Source organism: Canis lupus, chromosome 32, assembly GCF_003254725.2.
Source record: "Canis lupus dingo isolate Sandy chromosome 32, ASM325472v2, whole genome shotgun sequence".
Classification (NCBI taxonomy): Eukaryota; Metazoa; Chordata; class Mammalia; order Carnivora; family Canidae; genus Canis; species Canis lupus.
The window spans coordinates 1,595,789-1,613,042 of NC_064274.1; the positions used below are offsets into that span (position 1 = coordinate 1,595,789).

The 17,254-nt window shown below is 44.6% G+C and overlaps 1 protein-coding gene across 16 annotated transcripts in view; it reads left to right on the forward strand.

Moving 5' to 3' along the window:
• Positions 1 to 17,254, forward strand: part of SEPTIN11 (septin 11) — a 94,040-nt gene that overhangs the window by 70,562 nt on the left and 6,224 nt on the right. For all 16 annotated transcript variants that reach the window (XR_004811261.2, XR_007407812.1, XM_035709530.2 and 13 more), the window contains 4 exons: positions 2,995 to 3,091; positions 4,325 to 4,493; positions 12,882 to 13,014; positions 14,465 to 14,652. Coding sequence is in view for 14 of the 16 variants with exons in the window: in XM_035709530.2 (XP_035565423.1) it covers positions 2,995 to 3,091; positions 4,325 to 4,493; positions 12,882 to 13,014; positions 14,465 to 14,652 (587 nt within the window). In the remaining 2 variants the exon portion in view is untranslated. The remainder of the gene's footprint in view (positions 1 to 2,994; positions 3,092 to 4,324; positions 4,494 to 12,881; positions 13,015 to 14,464; positions 14,653 to 17,254) is intronic.

Genomic DNA, 17,254 nt, shown 5'->3' on the forward strand with positions numbered 1-17,254 from the left:
AAGGCTCTGGAATTTCTGGAAACTGGAGAGCAGATTCTTCCTGGGAAGATGGCCTGCGAGCGTGTGAAAGGAAGGTTGTCACAGGGGAGAGGGACTGCTCTTATTCAAAAAGGCAGCTGAAACTAAGGGGTAGGTGAAGGGCAGTGAGGTCAACATTTGGCCACCTGTGCCCCACAGTGTAGCGCACATCCCGTTGAAGGCGCATGTTCTCATCACAGGTAGGACAGCAGATTCTGTATTAGCTCACTTGGAAGGGCTATTGTAGAAGGAATTCCTAAGCACGGTCAAAGCCAGTGGTGTGTGAGGCCTCATCCACATGTAGAACTCTCTGGTCATGGGTCCTGAGAGCTTCCTAGTGACCATAGCAACTGACATTTTTGCTATCTATGGAGCATTTACTGTGCACCAGCCGCTGTGCGAGGCTTTATTACGTGCAGCCCTCACATCAATCCCGTTGGTAGATACTGTTATTTTCTACCTCCCCTGGGGCAGATTGCAGACTGGCCTTTCACGTGGCACAGCGCGGGTGGGATGCGAATGCAGGCGGCTTGGCTCCAATGCCAGCAGAGCAGCAGGCTCCTCTTACAGCCTTGTTTTTTTTTTAATTTTTTTTTTAATTTTTATTTATTTATGATAGTCACAGAGAGAGAGAGAGAGAGAGGCAGAGACACAGGCAGAGGGAGAAGCAGGCTCCATGCACCGGGAGCCTGATGTGGGATTCGATCCCGGGTCTCCAGGATCGCGCCCTGGGCCAAAGGCAGGCGCCAAACCGCTGTGCCACCCAGGGATCCCCTCTTACAGCCTTGTTAAAAGCTCGAGCTGGGCTAGCACTTGTTTGTTCTGCTGTAGAACCATTTGGGATGGCGGTGTAGGGTTTGAGAAGTCACATGAAGGAATATCAACTAATTTTCTCTTTATGCCCTCCCCATCCTTTTAAGTCATTTTGGATGGTCATGCCACTAACTTTGTGTTAAATTTCTTGGAAAGGAAATATCTCTGAATCTTGACTCTTTCTCTCTTTATCAGATTAATCGAGCTGATAGTCCCATTTTAATCTTATTCTTCAATGAGAAATATTTTTTTTTTAGGCCCTCCATTGCGAGCAGTTCTTGGTAATGAAATCCCATATGATAGGTGGAAAACAGGTAACTTTGGCAGTCGCTCTTGTCACTCTGTGAGTGGAGAAAACAGTTTCCTTGGGTCATTACCTCAGAGTGTTGGCTGGAAGGGTCTTGTTGCTCGTCAACTTCAGAGAACTTCAGAGAACAGTCCCAGACTCAGAGTCTGAAAAAGAGAATGTGCTTTCTTCCATCGTATAGAATGTGAGATGAACCAGAAAATAGAAACATCTTGAGCATCAGATGAAATACCCCTTGGGCAGCCTTGGCTGAAGGTTATGCCTTCTGTGGGTTATGATTCGGCTTTAAAACATTCTCGTGGGCAGCCCGGGTGGCGCAGCGGTTTAGCACCGCTTTCAGCCCGGGGCGTGATCCTGGAGACCCGGGATCGAGTCCCGCGTCGGGCTCCCTGCATGGAGCCTGCTTCTCCCTCTGCCTATGTCTCTCTGTGTGTGTCTCATGAATAGATAAGTAAAGTATTAAAAAAAATTCTCGTTTTTCTCAACTTTTCTGCAGTGTAAGAGCAGTGGATCAAGGAACTCGAGATAATCATTTTCAGAGCAGCCATTTCACAGTTTCTTATTCTTACATGCTAATAGAAAAAAGATGGATTTACTATCCCCCTACCCCCTCCCCCACTCCCAGAATGTAGCCGTAGCTACCAAATAAACCAATGTGGAATAGTCCTTTGTCTTGAACACCACCTCTGTCTAAGATAAATCTGGGTTGCAAGGCTTAGGCCAGAATTTGGGCTAAAGTGTATTTCTGATTTGAATTTTGCACCATGGTCAACTGTCTCAAGCAATGCTGTTCAATAGAAGTAAAATATGAGCCACACAAGTAATTTAACATTTCCCAGTAGTCACATTAAAAGTGATAAAAGGGAGGCGCCTGGGTGGCCCAGTCAGTTAAGTGTCTGACTCTTGGTTTGGGGTCAGGCCATGATCTCAGGGTCATGAGATTGAACCCCACATTGGGCTCAGTGCTCAGCACAGCAGTCTTCAATTCTTTTCCTCTTCTTCTCCCTCCCTCTCTGCTAGCTTGCTCGCTTGCTCTCGCTAAATAAATAAATAAATAAATAAATAAATAAATAAATAAATAAATAACTTTGAAAAAAATGGTAGAAATGGCATTATAAAAAAAGAGGAAATGTAAAAATAATTGAAAAACTTAACTGAATATATTCAAAATATCATTTCAACATGTAATCAATATAAAAATCAATGAGATACTTTCATAGTAAGTCTTTGAAATCCAATGTTTATTTTATAATTAAAGCATACCCAATTTGGATGCATACTCAAGTTGCTCCTAACATACTTGAAAGTGTTTCAGTATGAGATAAGTACCAAAAGATAATTTTCCTTCAACACTTACATCCACGTTGAACAAAGTGGTTGTTTTGTTTGTTTTTTTTTGTTAGATTTGAGTTTGAGCAAAATGAAGTGCAGTCCTCAAACAACAGAGTTTTAGTTAATGGGGAAATATTTTATCTTACTTTTTTTTTTAATCTTACGTTTTTAAATTGAAATGTAAGTTCATTAAAAGTAAATCAAATAAAAAATTCAGTTTCTTAATCTCACAAGCCCCATTTCAAGTGCTCAGTGGCCACATGTGTTAGTGGCTGTGGTCATGTACAACATGTGTCTGAAGCATCCTTCGTGGTACAGAGACTCCCACGGTTTCCCTGGACTCTAGCTCATTTCACATACCCTGTATTTGGTTGCAGAAGGGGTGGCGTACACGCAGCCCCTTCCCCCCCGGGACCTGCAGAGCCCTGGCCCTCTTCCAGGTCCCTCCCCGTTTGCTTTTGCCGCTAAGTGAGGCCTGCAGAAGGGAGAGAAGGTAACTGTTGTCCCCTTGTGTTGCTTCACAGGTCCATCTCCCATTTGCTGTGGTCGGCAGCACCGAGGAGGTGAAGATTGGCAACAAGATGGCAAAGGCCCGGCAGTACCCCTGGGGTGTGGTGCAGGGTACGTGCGTGCGCAGAACAGGGAAGGGCGTTTTCACACTTAACCCCCGTGGTGACCGTCCAGGTTTCCTCCCTCCCTGCTGTGTTTAGGGAGGTCCTCAGCTACAGGCAAGAGGAAGGGAGCAGCAGGGTGGTGCACGTGGCAGTTGTGAAGGGAGGAAGTGAGACATGAAGACCAGGTAGGTAGACAGTGGGGAAAAGTGAGTGCAGGGCTCTAGTGCCAATGAAGCAGCCCCGCAAGGATGTTGGCTTATATGGCAAATTCAGTGTACATTGCTGAGAGAAGAAGAGTTCTTCCCTAAAAGTGTCAGCCACTTTCACACCAGTTTCCTCAGCAGGGTATAAGAAAGCTACAAAACGTTTCTTGTAAATAAGAGGATATTTGTTTCTCCATCATCTCTGGAAAACTTGCCTTCCAATTAAATGTTATCTCGGTAAATATCGGAGAATTCTAAGACCGTCCGACCCACGTTTGGCACTGTAGGACGTGACGACAGTCTCTGACCTAAAGAAGCTTCTCGTACGTCACTATGATGGGCAAGAACTCTGTTACCCGCCCTTGTGCGTTTTGAAGGAGGATGTCTAATGCTATACGTTAAGTAGGATCGCTATAGAAAGTTCCTTCACTGGTTCACATCAGTCCTCCTTTTTCTTTTTTGTTTTGAATAAAGGCAATAAATCTGCGAGAAGTGAGAAGAAATGACACGTTTGGGATCTCTAGGAAAATTAAAATTTTTGTGAATCTTACCTATTTCTCTACAATAAAACTTTTTTTTCATAGTGTTGATAAAACTTAGGAAGTGGCATATAGAAAGTGGCTGGTATGCTTCCAGGGGGCATGGAGTAGAAGAATTAGACCTGGCTTTGCAGTCAGATGTTGTGGTGCTTGAATGCAGACTTCGCTGCCTCTACTCAGGAGGTGAGCGTGCTTATGCCAGAGGCACAGTGCTCCTTGGCAGAATTCTTCTGAAGGCCAAAAACAATATTTATAAAGTTCCTCCCACAGTGGCCTGCCCTGAGCAGGCTGCTACAGTTACTGTAGTCATCACTATGACGATCTGCATCGTCAACAATCCTGTCCGCACCGTGTATGTGAGGTGAATTCAGTAAAGGTCCCGGTGGCTTTGAGACTTCAGAGATTTCGGGAGCAACGGCGATAACCTCTTGAAAGTGCCACTTCAGATTTTCAGGAACATGGTTGCTAATAGCCACCCCACCTTCCTCTCTCTTGCAGTTGAGAATGAAAACCATTGTGATTTTGTGAAACTTCGAGAGATGCTGATCCGTGTGAACATGGAAGACTTGCGAGAGCAGACTCACACCCGCCATTATGAACTGTATCGACGCTGTAAGCTCGAGGAGATGGGGTTCAAGGACACTGACCCTGACAGTAAGCCTTTCAGGTAAGCGGGCACCTACCAATCAGCTGTTTCCCAGGTAGTGGCTTCAGCGATATGTTCACGTATCATCAAAATCTTGTCAGACTAGGGCACCTGCGTGCCTCAGTCAGTTACATAGACGAGTCTTGGTTTCCGCTCAGGTCATGGTCTCAGGGTGGTGAGATCGAGCCCCACATTGGGCTTTGCACTAAGCAGGTGGTCTGCTTCCAATTCTCTCTCTCCCTCTGCCCTTTCCCTTGCAAGGGTGCATTCTCTCTCTCCCTCTCTCTCTAAAATAAATATTAAAAAAAAAAACTAAAAAGGAAGAAAAAGAAAGAAACAAAGAGAAGAAAGAAACAAAGAGAAGAAAGAAAGAAGAAAGAAAGAAAGAAAGAAAGAAAGAAAGAAAGAAAGAAAGAAAGAAAGAAAGAAAATAAGATATAAGTGGCAGAAGGACCTGGTGAGGACACGGTACTAGCATACCTGCCAGGCATCGTGATAGCACTTTATTGGCATTATCTCAACTAAGCAATGTAGTTGATGTCATTATCCTCCTCATTTTACCGGTCAGGACACTAAGGTGCTGAAAGTGTAAGTAACATAGCCCAGGTCCTGTTAGGAGGCCATGAAGCCCTGCTCCGCGCCACTGCACTCACGGAGGCACAGAGCCTGGCCGGGCACTTACAGAGCTTGGCTGCTCACTGCAGTGTGCTGTGCTCGTGGCTGCCAGCTGGGTCTCCTTTCCCAAGGCCCTTAGTAGTTCAATATGATACTGACAACTAATGACACAAAGGCGGATAACTCGTAGAAAATTTCTTGTGTGTTTTCTTACATCATCCATAGGTGGAGATGGACAAGTGACATGTGAAGGGGAGACTATCAAAGTTAATGTAGAATTAGTGGCTTTCCAAAGGCCCAGTCACTGTCAGAATTTAGTCGTGGGGCCATGGAGCTGTGAGGGGAGGTGGGGCTCCCAGGCCAGATTTGCCTCCTCCGGGCTCAGGAGAGGGTTGCTTTGTCCAGCCTGGGCCTATACGGTGTCTCAAAGAAGATTTCAGTTGAGGTGATGTGAGGTGTTTCTGGGCATGGATTAGGGGCTGAAGTTCCACTGGAAAAGACTGTTTCCTCCTCTGCTGCCTCTGCTTTTGGCATTTAAATTAAAATACCTCTGGCAAGCCTCGGGTAGCTGCCCCCCGGGAGGAGGTGTTTGCTGTGTAGGTCCAGCAGGGCTTCTGGAAGGCCTGGTAGAGCCAGGTCCATACTGCTCTGGCCTTCTTGACTTCGGGGACTTCAGGATGGTGGCAGATGTCATCCAGGCCTTTTGACTGGTAGAGGATATGCTTTATTCACATGCCTTCTGCTCCCCATTTGGTTCCATTTCTTCTGGCTTAAGGTTTCCTTTTTTTTGTTTTGTTTTGTTTCGTTTTTATATTTCACTATATTCACTTTTTTATTGAGGTATAATTAACATATAATATTATTAGTTTTAGATGCACAGCATAGTGATTCAGCAATTCTATACACCACTCAGTGCTTGCCACAGTAAGTGTAGTCACCACACGGTATTACTACAATATCGTTGGCAGTATTCCCTGTGGTGTACTTTTCATCTCCGTGACTTGCTTATTTTATAACCTTTAAGAGGTACAAACTTTATCTGTTTCTATCTTCCTTTTTTTTTTTTTAAGGTTTTATTTATTTATTCTTGAGAGACACAGAGAGAGAGGCAGAGACACAGGCAGAGGGAGAAGCAGGTTCCTTGGGGGAGCCCGATGCGGGACTCTGTCCCAAGACCCCGGGATCACAACCTGAGCTAAAGGCAGATGCTCAATCTCTGAGCCACCCTGGCACTCCTGTTTCTATCTTCCTTTATTTATATCTATCTTTTTTATTTCACCTATTCTCTCTCTCTCACATACACACACACACACACACACACACACACACACATATTTTCATAACCACCAATTGGTTCTTTGTATTTAAGAGTTTGGTTTTGGTTTGTTACTTTGTTCATTTGTGTTTTGGGTTTTTTGTTTGTTTGTTTGTTTTAAGATTTATTCACTTGAGAGAAAGAGAGTAGAGAGAGAGAGGGAGAGGAAGACAGAATCTCAAACAGACTCCCCACTGGACACAGAGCCTGGTACGGGGCCTATCCCAGGACTTGGGATCATGACCTGAACCAAAACCAAGTTGGACACTCAACCAGCTGAGCCACCCAGGCAGCCCTGTTCATTTGTTATGTTTTTTAGATTCCACATATAAGTGAAACATATGGTATTTGTCTTTGTCTGACTTATTTCACGTAGCGTAATATCCTGCAGATCCATCCATCTTGTCACAAATAGCAAGATCTAATTCTTTTCTTTTTTATAGCTGAGTAATTATGTATATATGCCTATATATGCCACATCTTTATCCATCCACTTACCGATGGATGCTTAAGTTGCTTCCATATCTTGGCTATTGTAAATAATGTTCAGTAAGCATAAGGTGCATATACCTTTTCAAACTAATAATTTTAGTTTTCTTTGGGTACATATCCAGTAGTTGAATTGTTAGATTATATGGTAGTTGTAATTTTTAAGTTTTTGAGGCACCTCCATTACTGTTTTCCACAGTGGCTGTACCAGTTTACATTCCCACCAACAGTACGTGAGGTTCCCTTTTCTCCACATCCCCACCAACACTTGTTATTTCTTGTCTTTATACTAGCCATTCTGACAGGTGTGAGGAGATATCTCATTGTGGTTTTGATTTGCATTTCCCTGATGATGAGTCATGTTGAACATCTTTTTATGTGTCTGTTGGCCAGTTGTATGTCTTCTTTGGAAAAATGTCTGTTCAGAGCCTCTGCTCACTTTTTAATTGGATTGTTTTTGGTGTTGAGTTGTATAAGTTCTTTATATAGTTTGGATATTAACCACTTATCAGCTTGCAAATACCTTCTGCCATTCATAAGGTTGCCTTTATTTATTTAAAAAAATTTTTTTTAAATTTATTTATTTATTCATGAGAGACACACACACACACACAGAGAGAGGCAGAGACACAGGCAGAGGGAGAAGCAGGCTCCATGCAGGGGCCCGACATGGGACTCGGTCCCGGATCTCCAGGATCACGCCCTGGGCTGAAGGCGGCGCTAAACCGCTGAGCCACCCGGGCTGCCCATAAGGTTGCCTTTTAGTTTTGTTGATGGTTTCCTTTGCTTTGCGAAAGCCTTTTATTTTGATGTCGTCTCAATAGTTTATTTTTGCTTTTGTATCCTTTGCCTGAGGAAACGTATCTAGAAAGAAGAACAAAGCTGGAGGTACCACAATCCCAGATTTCAAGATATACTAAAAAGCTGTAGTAATTGAAACAGTGTGGTACTAGCACAAAAATAGACACAGAGATCAGTGGAACAGAATAGAAATACCAGAAATAAACTCATACTTATGTGGTCAGTTACTTTACGACAAATAAGGCAGGAATATGCAATGGGGAGATGCAAGTGGTGCTGGGAAAACTGGACAGCTGTATGCAGAAGAATGAGACTGGACCACTTTCTTACACCATACACAAAAATAAACTCAAAATGATTAAAGGCCTAAATGTGAAACCTGAAACCGTAAACTAGAAGAGACCACAGATAGCTTCTCTGACACTGGCTGTGGCAACATTTTGTTGATAGTCTCGTCTCCTAAGGCAAGGGAAACAAAAGTGAAAATAAAGTATTATGGGACTGAGGTTTCCTTTTTGATAATGCAAAGGGGGGAGAATATATAATAAATATACATCCAAAGCCTTTATTCTTTTCCCTACACAAAAAAATAAGAACAGGTAGATCTTCTGAAATACTTGCTATCATCTCAGTTACTGGGAACGCTGGAAATGGTTTGTCCTCTTAGAAATCCACTCATTTAAACCCAGCTGTCCGGCGTGGTGTGAGCAAGGTCATTTGGAGAATCAAAGCTGGCTTTGAATCAATTGTCTTAGCAAATAGGAAGCTGAAATTAACTTAGTTTTCCCTTTCTTGAGAACCGCTACTTTAAAAAGGGCTCAGACTTTCCCTTTGAGGCATTTCCAGCATCCCCAGCACTTCTGTGAGCCTGGAGCCACACTGTGAGGGGTGATGCAGTGAGGGGACCCTGCATGAAGGATGACACAATTGAGGTAAAGCCAAAGCTGCAGCTGATTTGAGTGGTTCCCCAGAATTTCATATGTGGGTGTACAATGAAGTCCATCCTTCCCTTTGAGCATCCCGTGTCCTCCAAGCCCCTCTGGTGTTTATAAAGCAGGAGGTGATCTCTAAAGCCAAGGCTAGTAAGGGGCAGCCATTACCCAAATGTATTGTACGTTGTGAAACAAAAGTAGGAGCTGGGCCTGCACAGTAACAGGCTCTATTAAAGGCTTGGAAGTACATTGGACGCCCTAGAGCTAACTGAGACTGTCCCTGGCAGTCGAGGTGTCCTCGAACCTGCCTCATTTCAGACTTGTCTTCTAGCAGAATCTCTGTATCTGTCTGTCTACCTACCTACCTATCCAGGTGTCAGCTTGCTTTCTCCTGTGCCCGCCTTTCCCACCTGCTGCCCTATAGCCTTCAACCCAACTAGACCACCGTGCCTTCTCCTGGTCCCCCTTCCCCACACCTCAGCTGCTTTGGGGTTGGTGTTTGGAGAAGAGGGGAAGGGATGTAGGACACAGGTAGAGACTGGGCCGATCTTGTTCCTGCTGCTTTTCTCCTGAGACACCATTGCCCTTTCCTCAACAGTCCCTGTCCAAACGGGAGCGGGAGCTGGGCGAACACAGTAACGGGACTCTGTCTCCTGCAACTTCTCTTGACTCTCTCAGGTCAGAAAAAGGGCTTCGTTACCACCATCCTCTTAAGAGATCACAATGGTTTTTTCAGGTCCATGAGACCCATGTGTATGTTGGGGGGGATCACGTAGAGGCCGGCTCACCAGCTGTGTGGTGCAGTGGGCAGAGCTCCTGTCTCAGTTTGGTGGCCTGAGTGACAGAGTGAGCCTTCACACCCTCCATTGTGTGACCTGGACAGATTGCCAAGCACTTGTGTCCACGTTTCTTCATCTCTAAAGTGGGAGATGGCTAGTAAATACCCATCTTATTGGGTTGTTGTGAGGATGAATGAATTCTTGTGTATAAAGTGCTTCATAAACACTGGTGATGTGTTCTTCCTGGCATGCCCTTCACCAGATGGTTCCTGGGGATTTTGACAGAGAGAGGATTATGCTCTGTCCATGATCAGAGTGAAGTCTGAACTGAGTACCTCTACTCAATTCTTCTTTCCCTTGATCTCCACGAGCAAAGCCCACCTCCGCCTAGGACTGTTAAGAAAACAAGAAGTGGGGTGCCTGGCTGGCCTCCATCGGAGGAACATGTGACTCTTAATCTCTGGGTTGTGAGTTCGAGTCCCACATTGGGTGTAGAGATTACTTAAAAATAAAATCTTATTTAAAAAAGTGAGAAAACAAGAAGGTAAAATCTGCAGCTTCAGACTAGCTCAAAACCTCGTGAAAAAAATGCACATTTCTCAATGGGAATAGGGTGTTAATAACTGCGATTAAAAATTAAGTTGAAAGAGCTAAAAATTGCCAAAGATGTCATCCTGGTGCCGTAGAACCAGTTCCTTTCAACTTGTGTTTACCGACTGGAAGCATTAGTGAAGGTTTCTGGTATCTCATTTACGGCTCAACTGGCAGAGGCTCCTGAGGACTATAGCCCCGTGAATGTGTGGCTGTTGTCTGAAGGCGTTTCTAAGTATCTCACTATAGTTATGACTCCTTGGAGTAGGGTCTTAGGTTTTCTTAAGTGTTGCTTATCATTTCCAGGGTCAGAGTTCAAAGCCTGGCTCATATCCCAGGACACAGTGATGGCATAAGTAGCATTTGTCAAGGCCACTTTGCTGTCGCAGCCCAGATGTCAAGGCTACTGGCTGTGTCTCCTGGCCGAGGCCATCTGGCTGGTTGCTTGATAATCTTTTTCTAGGACGTGGGCTTTCTGACTTTGGGTGGCAACCTTTACTATAAAATGTGTTCTGCATCATGATCCAGTATACAGACTTTGAAGTACACTTGTCTTTTCTTGTTTGCAGTGCACTCTGGTATTTTCTATCCTATTCTGTTAAACGTTTTCATTTAACATATTGGTTAAGACCCTTGATTGGGTCATGACCTGTAGTTTGAAAATGTATCTCCAGAAACTGGAGTGTAAACTAGGTTGTGGTTGGGACTGGATAGGGCAGAGTCATCCCGAGGGTTCTCATGTTGTAGGTAACACTACCTAAACTGCATTCTCCCTGTGGGTTACTTTAAAAAGTTTCCATGAATCAACAAATTTGGGGAGCACTAAGTTAATAAACTTAAACAGGTTCTTGTATGTGAGGACTTCTAGAGCATTTAAGACAAGCAGTGGTTGGCAGATGAGTTATATCAGATCACCTGGAAGCATTTTAAAAATACAGGTTAGGACCCTTGGGTGGCCCAGTGGTTGAGCATCTGCCTTCGGCCCAGGGCGTGATCCTGGGGTCCTGGGATCGAGTCCCACATCGGGCTCCCTGCAGGGAGCCTGCTTCTTCCTCTGCCTGTGTCTCTGCCTCTCTCTGTGTCTCTTATTTATGAATAAATAAATAAAAGCTTTAAAAAAAATACAGGTTATTCTGTCTTTGCCTGATATCCTGAATCAGCCCCTACAGGAGTAGGATTAGAACACAGTTTAGAAAAGTCCCATAAAACATGTCCAGCTGATCCTGACTTGCTGCTGGTCTTGGGAACCACTTTGACTCTCTTAACTGGAGATCACACAGCATTTTCCCTGGACTCTCTTGCCTTGGGAACCCTTCTTTTGAAGATCTCTTGAAACTAGTGATCTCTGGAACACATTTTGAGTAGTGTTTCTTGGTACTGTTTCTGTAAAAGCTATTTCCACTCCTTGTTAGAAAGAAGTGGGAGATACACTCATTATCATAAGAAGGTCTCCCTCAAAATAGTATCTCCCATGCTATTAATATTAGCCAATATCAACATTGGCCAAAATCGTTTTTGTTTCAAAAGATAATATGAAAGCTAAATATACCTCTAGAACTCAGAGTACTTGATTGTTCATTAACAGGTAGTGTTGACACTTTTGAAGGTAAGAGAACTTTTTTTTTTTTTTGAGAGTGAGAGAGCGCCAGAGTGGTGAGGGGGTGGTGGTACAGAGCAAGAAGGAGAGAGAGAATCTTAAGCAGGCTCCATGCCCAGTATGGAGCCTGACCCAGGGCTCAATCTCATGACCGTGAGCTCATGACCTGAGCCAAAATCAGGTCAGCCAAAATCTCTGTTTGTGTAGGTGTATAGGGGTGTGTTTTCTTAAATTGTGTTACCAAAAGCAATTTTTCTGTCAATGTATTTGTTCTTAGAGGTAAAGCTGAGCCTGGCATTCAATTTAAAATATTGGGCTCAGGGACGCCTGGGGGCTCAGCAAATGAGCGTCTGCCTTTGGCTCAGGTCAGGATCCCAGCCAGGGTCCCGGGATCAAGTCCCGCATTGGGTTCCCCACAGGGAGCCTGCTTCTCTCTCTCCCTATGTCTCTGCCTCTCTCTCCGTGTCTCTCATGAATGAATAAATGAAAGCTTTAAAAAAATAAAATATTGGGCTCAGAGTTCTGTAGAGAGTCAGGAGGAGAATGGGGTTTAAGATAAAAATAAAACTCCTCTGCCTGCTCTATTTACAATTGTCAATAGAACATGAAAAGTAGCAATTTTCTCTAGTATCTTTAGATAAACTATTGTTTAGATGATTCACTGGGTCTGTTTTCCGAATCGGGGACTGGCGGGAGGTGATCGGGAGCGGGGTGAGATTTGCTAAGCCCTGACGATTGAATCCTGCCCTCGCATCGCCCCCATGTAATTCCCACGATCCTGTCCTGAGAAGGAAGCACTGTTGTAGCCACATCTGATACAGGGAACACCGAGGCTTAGGGACTGTGCCCTTCCCAGGATTGGCCAGTAAATTGCTGCGGCCAAATCCAATCCCTGGTCTGTGAGGCCCCGGTGCTTTGCTTCTCTCCCTACACCGTGCTGCCTTCCTCTTCCAAAGTCTCCATCTTCCTTGGTGTCTACCTTGTTTGCTGATCTGGCGGGTACCGGCCAGCCCAACCCGGGCCTTCCCCGTGTGAGCGTATTGGCACAAACTGTGGCCAGACATGCCCGTCGTGCTGTATTGTGCACAGTGACTCCTCCCGATGCTCCACGTGCCTGCCTTTCCTGATCACTGCGTAACTAAGGAGGAGACGGTGTGCTATTCTGTGTGTCCTGTGATACAGTAAGTGGAGCCTTGGCTGTATTTTTGGAAGCAGTGAGTAGAAATTATATGAAGTGAAATGTCCTATTCAACTTCACAACACTCTCCTTGGTTTGTGGCTTTTAAATAGTCTTCAGGAGACCTATGAAGCGAAAAGAAATGAATTCCTGGGAGAACTTCAGAAGAAAGAAGAAGAAATGAGGCAAATGTTTGTGATGAGAGTGAAGGAGAAAGAAGCTGAACTTAAAGAGGCAGAGAAAGAGGTAAGTGAGCCATCTCACCTTACCAAGCCTTCAGGCCGGAGGCAGGCAGGCCAAGTATGTCCTTAATCCATCACATTTGATAGAGCTTCGTGCTCTTCTCGGTTCTTTTTGCATGGATCTTGTCACACGAGCAGCACACTAACGTGGTGAGGGCAGCAGGTCAGGTATTCTTATCCCCATTTCACAGATGATAAAACCAAGAGTCCTCGACGTTAGGTGATTTCTGCGGTCAGACACCTAGTAGCAGAGCTGAAACTAAAACTAGGCCTTAGGTCTTCAGATGTGGTCCCGTGTTCTGTGGGGCTCCATATTTCCTCAACTTATGAGTCTTGCAACATAAGATTTGGGATTCCGGGACTATAATTTTTTTTTTGTCTGTCAGCCAGTCTGTGGAGGGGCCCTTGTGCGCAAGCTGGTGGGCTGTGGTCTCTCTGTACACCATGTCTGTACGTGTGCTTCTTGCTTTGTGGGCACGTACTCGCTGTGCCAGGGTCCTTGTGACTCCGTCTCGCTGCCCATGACCAGGCCAAGTGAACTGCCTCCTAGAAGCTCACATGGATTTCTGCTATAACACTCATCTCGTTGAGGCAGGGGGGGGGGGAGGCAGCGAGGGAGACAGAATAATCTATTTGTCTCTCTTGGTACATAATGAGTATCTCAAGTGCTTGACCTGTGGTTCTGTACATTTCCAAATTGTCTACATAATGTCCTTATCATTCCCCTTTAATTATCTTTAGAAAGACTACTGAAATTCAAAGGTTATTTAAACAGCTAAGCACTCAATATAGTTTTGCTGCAGAGAAAGTTGAGAGTTGTTATCATTGGTCCATATTGTTGGATGCTGGATAGAAATCTAAAACGATCTAGTAAGAGTTTTTTCCTTAATTCTTTCCTTCCTTCCTCCCTCCGTCTCCTTCCCTTCCTCCTTGCTTTTGTTTCTGCCTCGTGACAATTTTCTAAATTCAATTTGTCAAGAAATTTGCCAGAAACTTCTCAACATACCATTTGAGTAGCCTGTATCACCTGTGGTCACTGTGTATGTCTGTAAGTAAGTGTGTATTTCACACTTTGAAAAAGGACCAGAAATAAAGATCTACTCTTACCGCTCAGGTGAATTTCTAATTAGGAGTATGGATAACTTTTTAATTTTCTTCTTTATGCTTTTTACAATGACTATGTATTTTATTATCAGTGAAAATGAACAGGACTCCCTTTAGTGCCCAGGCATCCAAGTCTCAAAGGTGTGGAGCGGGGCTGGGAAGGATGCTCTTTACCAGCTCAGCCTGGCTCCCCCAGCAGCACCTCATGAGCTGGCTCCCCCAAGGAGCGCCACACGGTGCTTCCCTCGTGGGGGTGGGGCGACAGCACGTGTAGCAGCATGAAGCCCATTTTGTTTTTGAATAGATCCAAATGGCCTTCACCAAGCTTACCCTCCTCTTTTCTTCCTCAGCTCCATGAGAAGTTTGACCTCCTGAAGCGGACACACCAGGAAGAAAAGAAGAAAGTGGAAGACAAGAAGAAGGAACTGGAGGAGGAGGTGAACAATTTCCAGAAGAAGAAAGCAGCAGCTCAGCTACTACAGTCCCAGGCACAGCAGTCTGGGGCCCAACAAACCAAGAAAGACAAGGATAAGAAAAAGTAAGCGCGTGTCCCCCCCCCATGCTCTGGGGCCCTCTAATAATTTATTCCTTTTGCATGTTTCTACGTTCCCATTTACAGACTGGAAACTGGTCTGTTACCAGAGAGATAAAAGCAAGTCTTTTCTCTACAGTGCAGGGAAGATACTACAGGTTTTTAAAGTATTTGTAAAGGGCACACAAACATTAATTTATAAAACTTGACCCCTTGACCAAGCAATCAGGGCTGGAGGAACCTGCTGTCTCCAGTGGTGTCTTCTGCATCAACACTAGGACTTTGGAGAAGACGGTCTATTTCTCTTCACTGCCCTCTGGAGACAGTCCTCAGGCCTCGTGATGAAGGGCATCCTAAAATGATGATTGTGAAAATTTTTCTATTCTGCGTTGTGAGGCTTGATAAGCCAGTCACTGCAAGTCTGGTTTCCAAAATGGGAGATTGGAGCAAACTACCAGTGGCCGCTAGTTTTCCCCTAAATTCCACAAGGTGGTGAATTGTTTCATTGTGGAAATGGGATCAAAACACCCTTCCAGTTAAGGCAGCCCTGCCAATCCTCAAAGCACACAAAAGAATATTCTAAGATATGGCCTTGATTTAATGTGCCAAAGGGTCCGTCCAATTCTGCTCGTAAGCTAGTCGCTTCCTTCAGTACTCAACAGCGGCTGCCTGAGGGAGGCGGGGGCCTGCCCTGACATTCTCTCACGATCGGAAGCTCTACAGCAGACCACCTTCATGCCTCGAGAATGCAGTCTTAGGACCATCGCTTCTGACCCGACAGGAGGCTCAGCGGTCCGTACGAAACCAGATAGTAGAGCCTCGGTGGCGGCTGCGTGGCGGCCCTCCTGTGTCTGTTTAACGAGCAGTGCTCTTAGGGCAGTGATGAGGCAGCTCAGACTGTGTCTCAGGATCCTTCCTCTTTACCCTGAGGTGCCAAGCTTCCAGAGGAAAAACTGACGATTAAGTGAACAGTGCAGATACTGGTAGGCAAAAAATTAAATCTTAAAAAATAGAGCAGATAGGGTTGGATCTGCGCAGTAGTGGAGACCTGTCACGGGGGAGTGAGCACAGTGGTGCTGTTCTCGTATTCTTGGTGAACACATAGACTCACCCCTGAGGAATATCGTTGTGTTGCCTGTAGGCAGAGGTCACAACGCGGCACCATAGTGACACCGGAGTTTTAAATGATACCTTACAAACTTGGACTTTCCAAGCTCTGAGACAGCAGAAAAGGTGTCAGGAGAGCCAAGAAGTAAGCACATTTTCTAAACAATTAAAAGGAGTTGGTGTGGGTGTGGTGTGATGTTCATGGGGTTGGTAGATTCAAGTGATCAAGAACTCCAAGGGCTGAAATTTTAGTTATGCTGGATAATTCTGAGCGTAACAGTTGCCTAGATTATAATCCAGTTCAGAAAAGTGCTTTGTACAATGCATGTTGGGGGAGCATCAGTCACTCGTGGTGACACTCCCCAGGCAACATTGAGAGATTAGTGAATCCAGTAAGATGAAATGAAAGTCATTTGGCATCATACCCTTGTTGATCCTAACTAACCCAAGATAAAAATAGGGGTGTGTGTGTGTGTGTGTGTGTGTGTGTCCGTCCGTCCACATCTATAGGCATGGATGAAATTAAAAAAAAAAACTGCTGACTCAAAGCTTAGGAAATCCAAAGTTAAGTTTTTCTTACCCTGAAGCGCTAATGTGCATAAAGGTACACGTTTTAGAATTAAAGATGTCTATAAAAGACCAGCAATGTTCCAAAAATATCCAAGGATATTTCCTGTCCGCTGGATGTGCCTTTAAGCAATACAAGTTCCATGAGCTGATCCGTACTGTGCCTCCACTAAACAAAGTCTATGTAGTAACAGACTTCCCAGTGTAGGGGGGTTTCTCCTTGCCCTTTTGAGCATTTTAGGTTCTTTTCATCCCAACCTTGGGCCTTAGCGATATATAATGCTTTTCAAGTTTACATGAAGTATGTGTAAATTCAATTTTAGCCTTATTTATGCATTCTCATGTATTATTAATAGAATTAGACTTAATTTGGTGCACTGTAGTGACCAGGTTTTGTACCTGACAATGGCACATATTTTTTTGTTAGGTTCTTAACCTTTTCTACACCTTTCTCATTTGAACACTGAAAGCGACTGCCACTTGGGGGCCTGAAGTGTAAAAGTTAAAGAACTCCCCCTCTTAGGGCCAAGGGAGAGTTTTGGTTAGAGAGGACTACAGAAAGACAGTCACCAGGGTCACCAGAGCAGCACTTTGAAAACAAACGGAAGATTCTTGCCTCCTCACCTAGCTGGAGGAGATGCCGAAGCCCCATATGTGCCGCTCAGGAGCTGGCGTTTCAGGGAAAAAATTGTTATAAAAGAGATGCTTATTTATTCGTTTGCTCTGCTTCCACCTTGAAAATTAACTTAGGTTTTCTAATAGTTTTAAATTGTTTTTCTAATGACACACTCCCTTTTTAACGTAGGTAAGGCTTTATGCTTCTTGACCTGTAGTGGCATAAGAGCATATAACATTTCCTAAGGTTACAGACAAAGTAGAACTAACCCTGGCACTGCCATTAGTTGGACCCCATCTCCTGCCCTCCCTGGCCAGC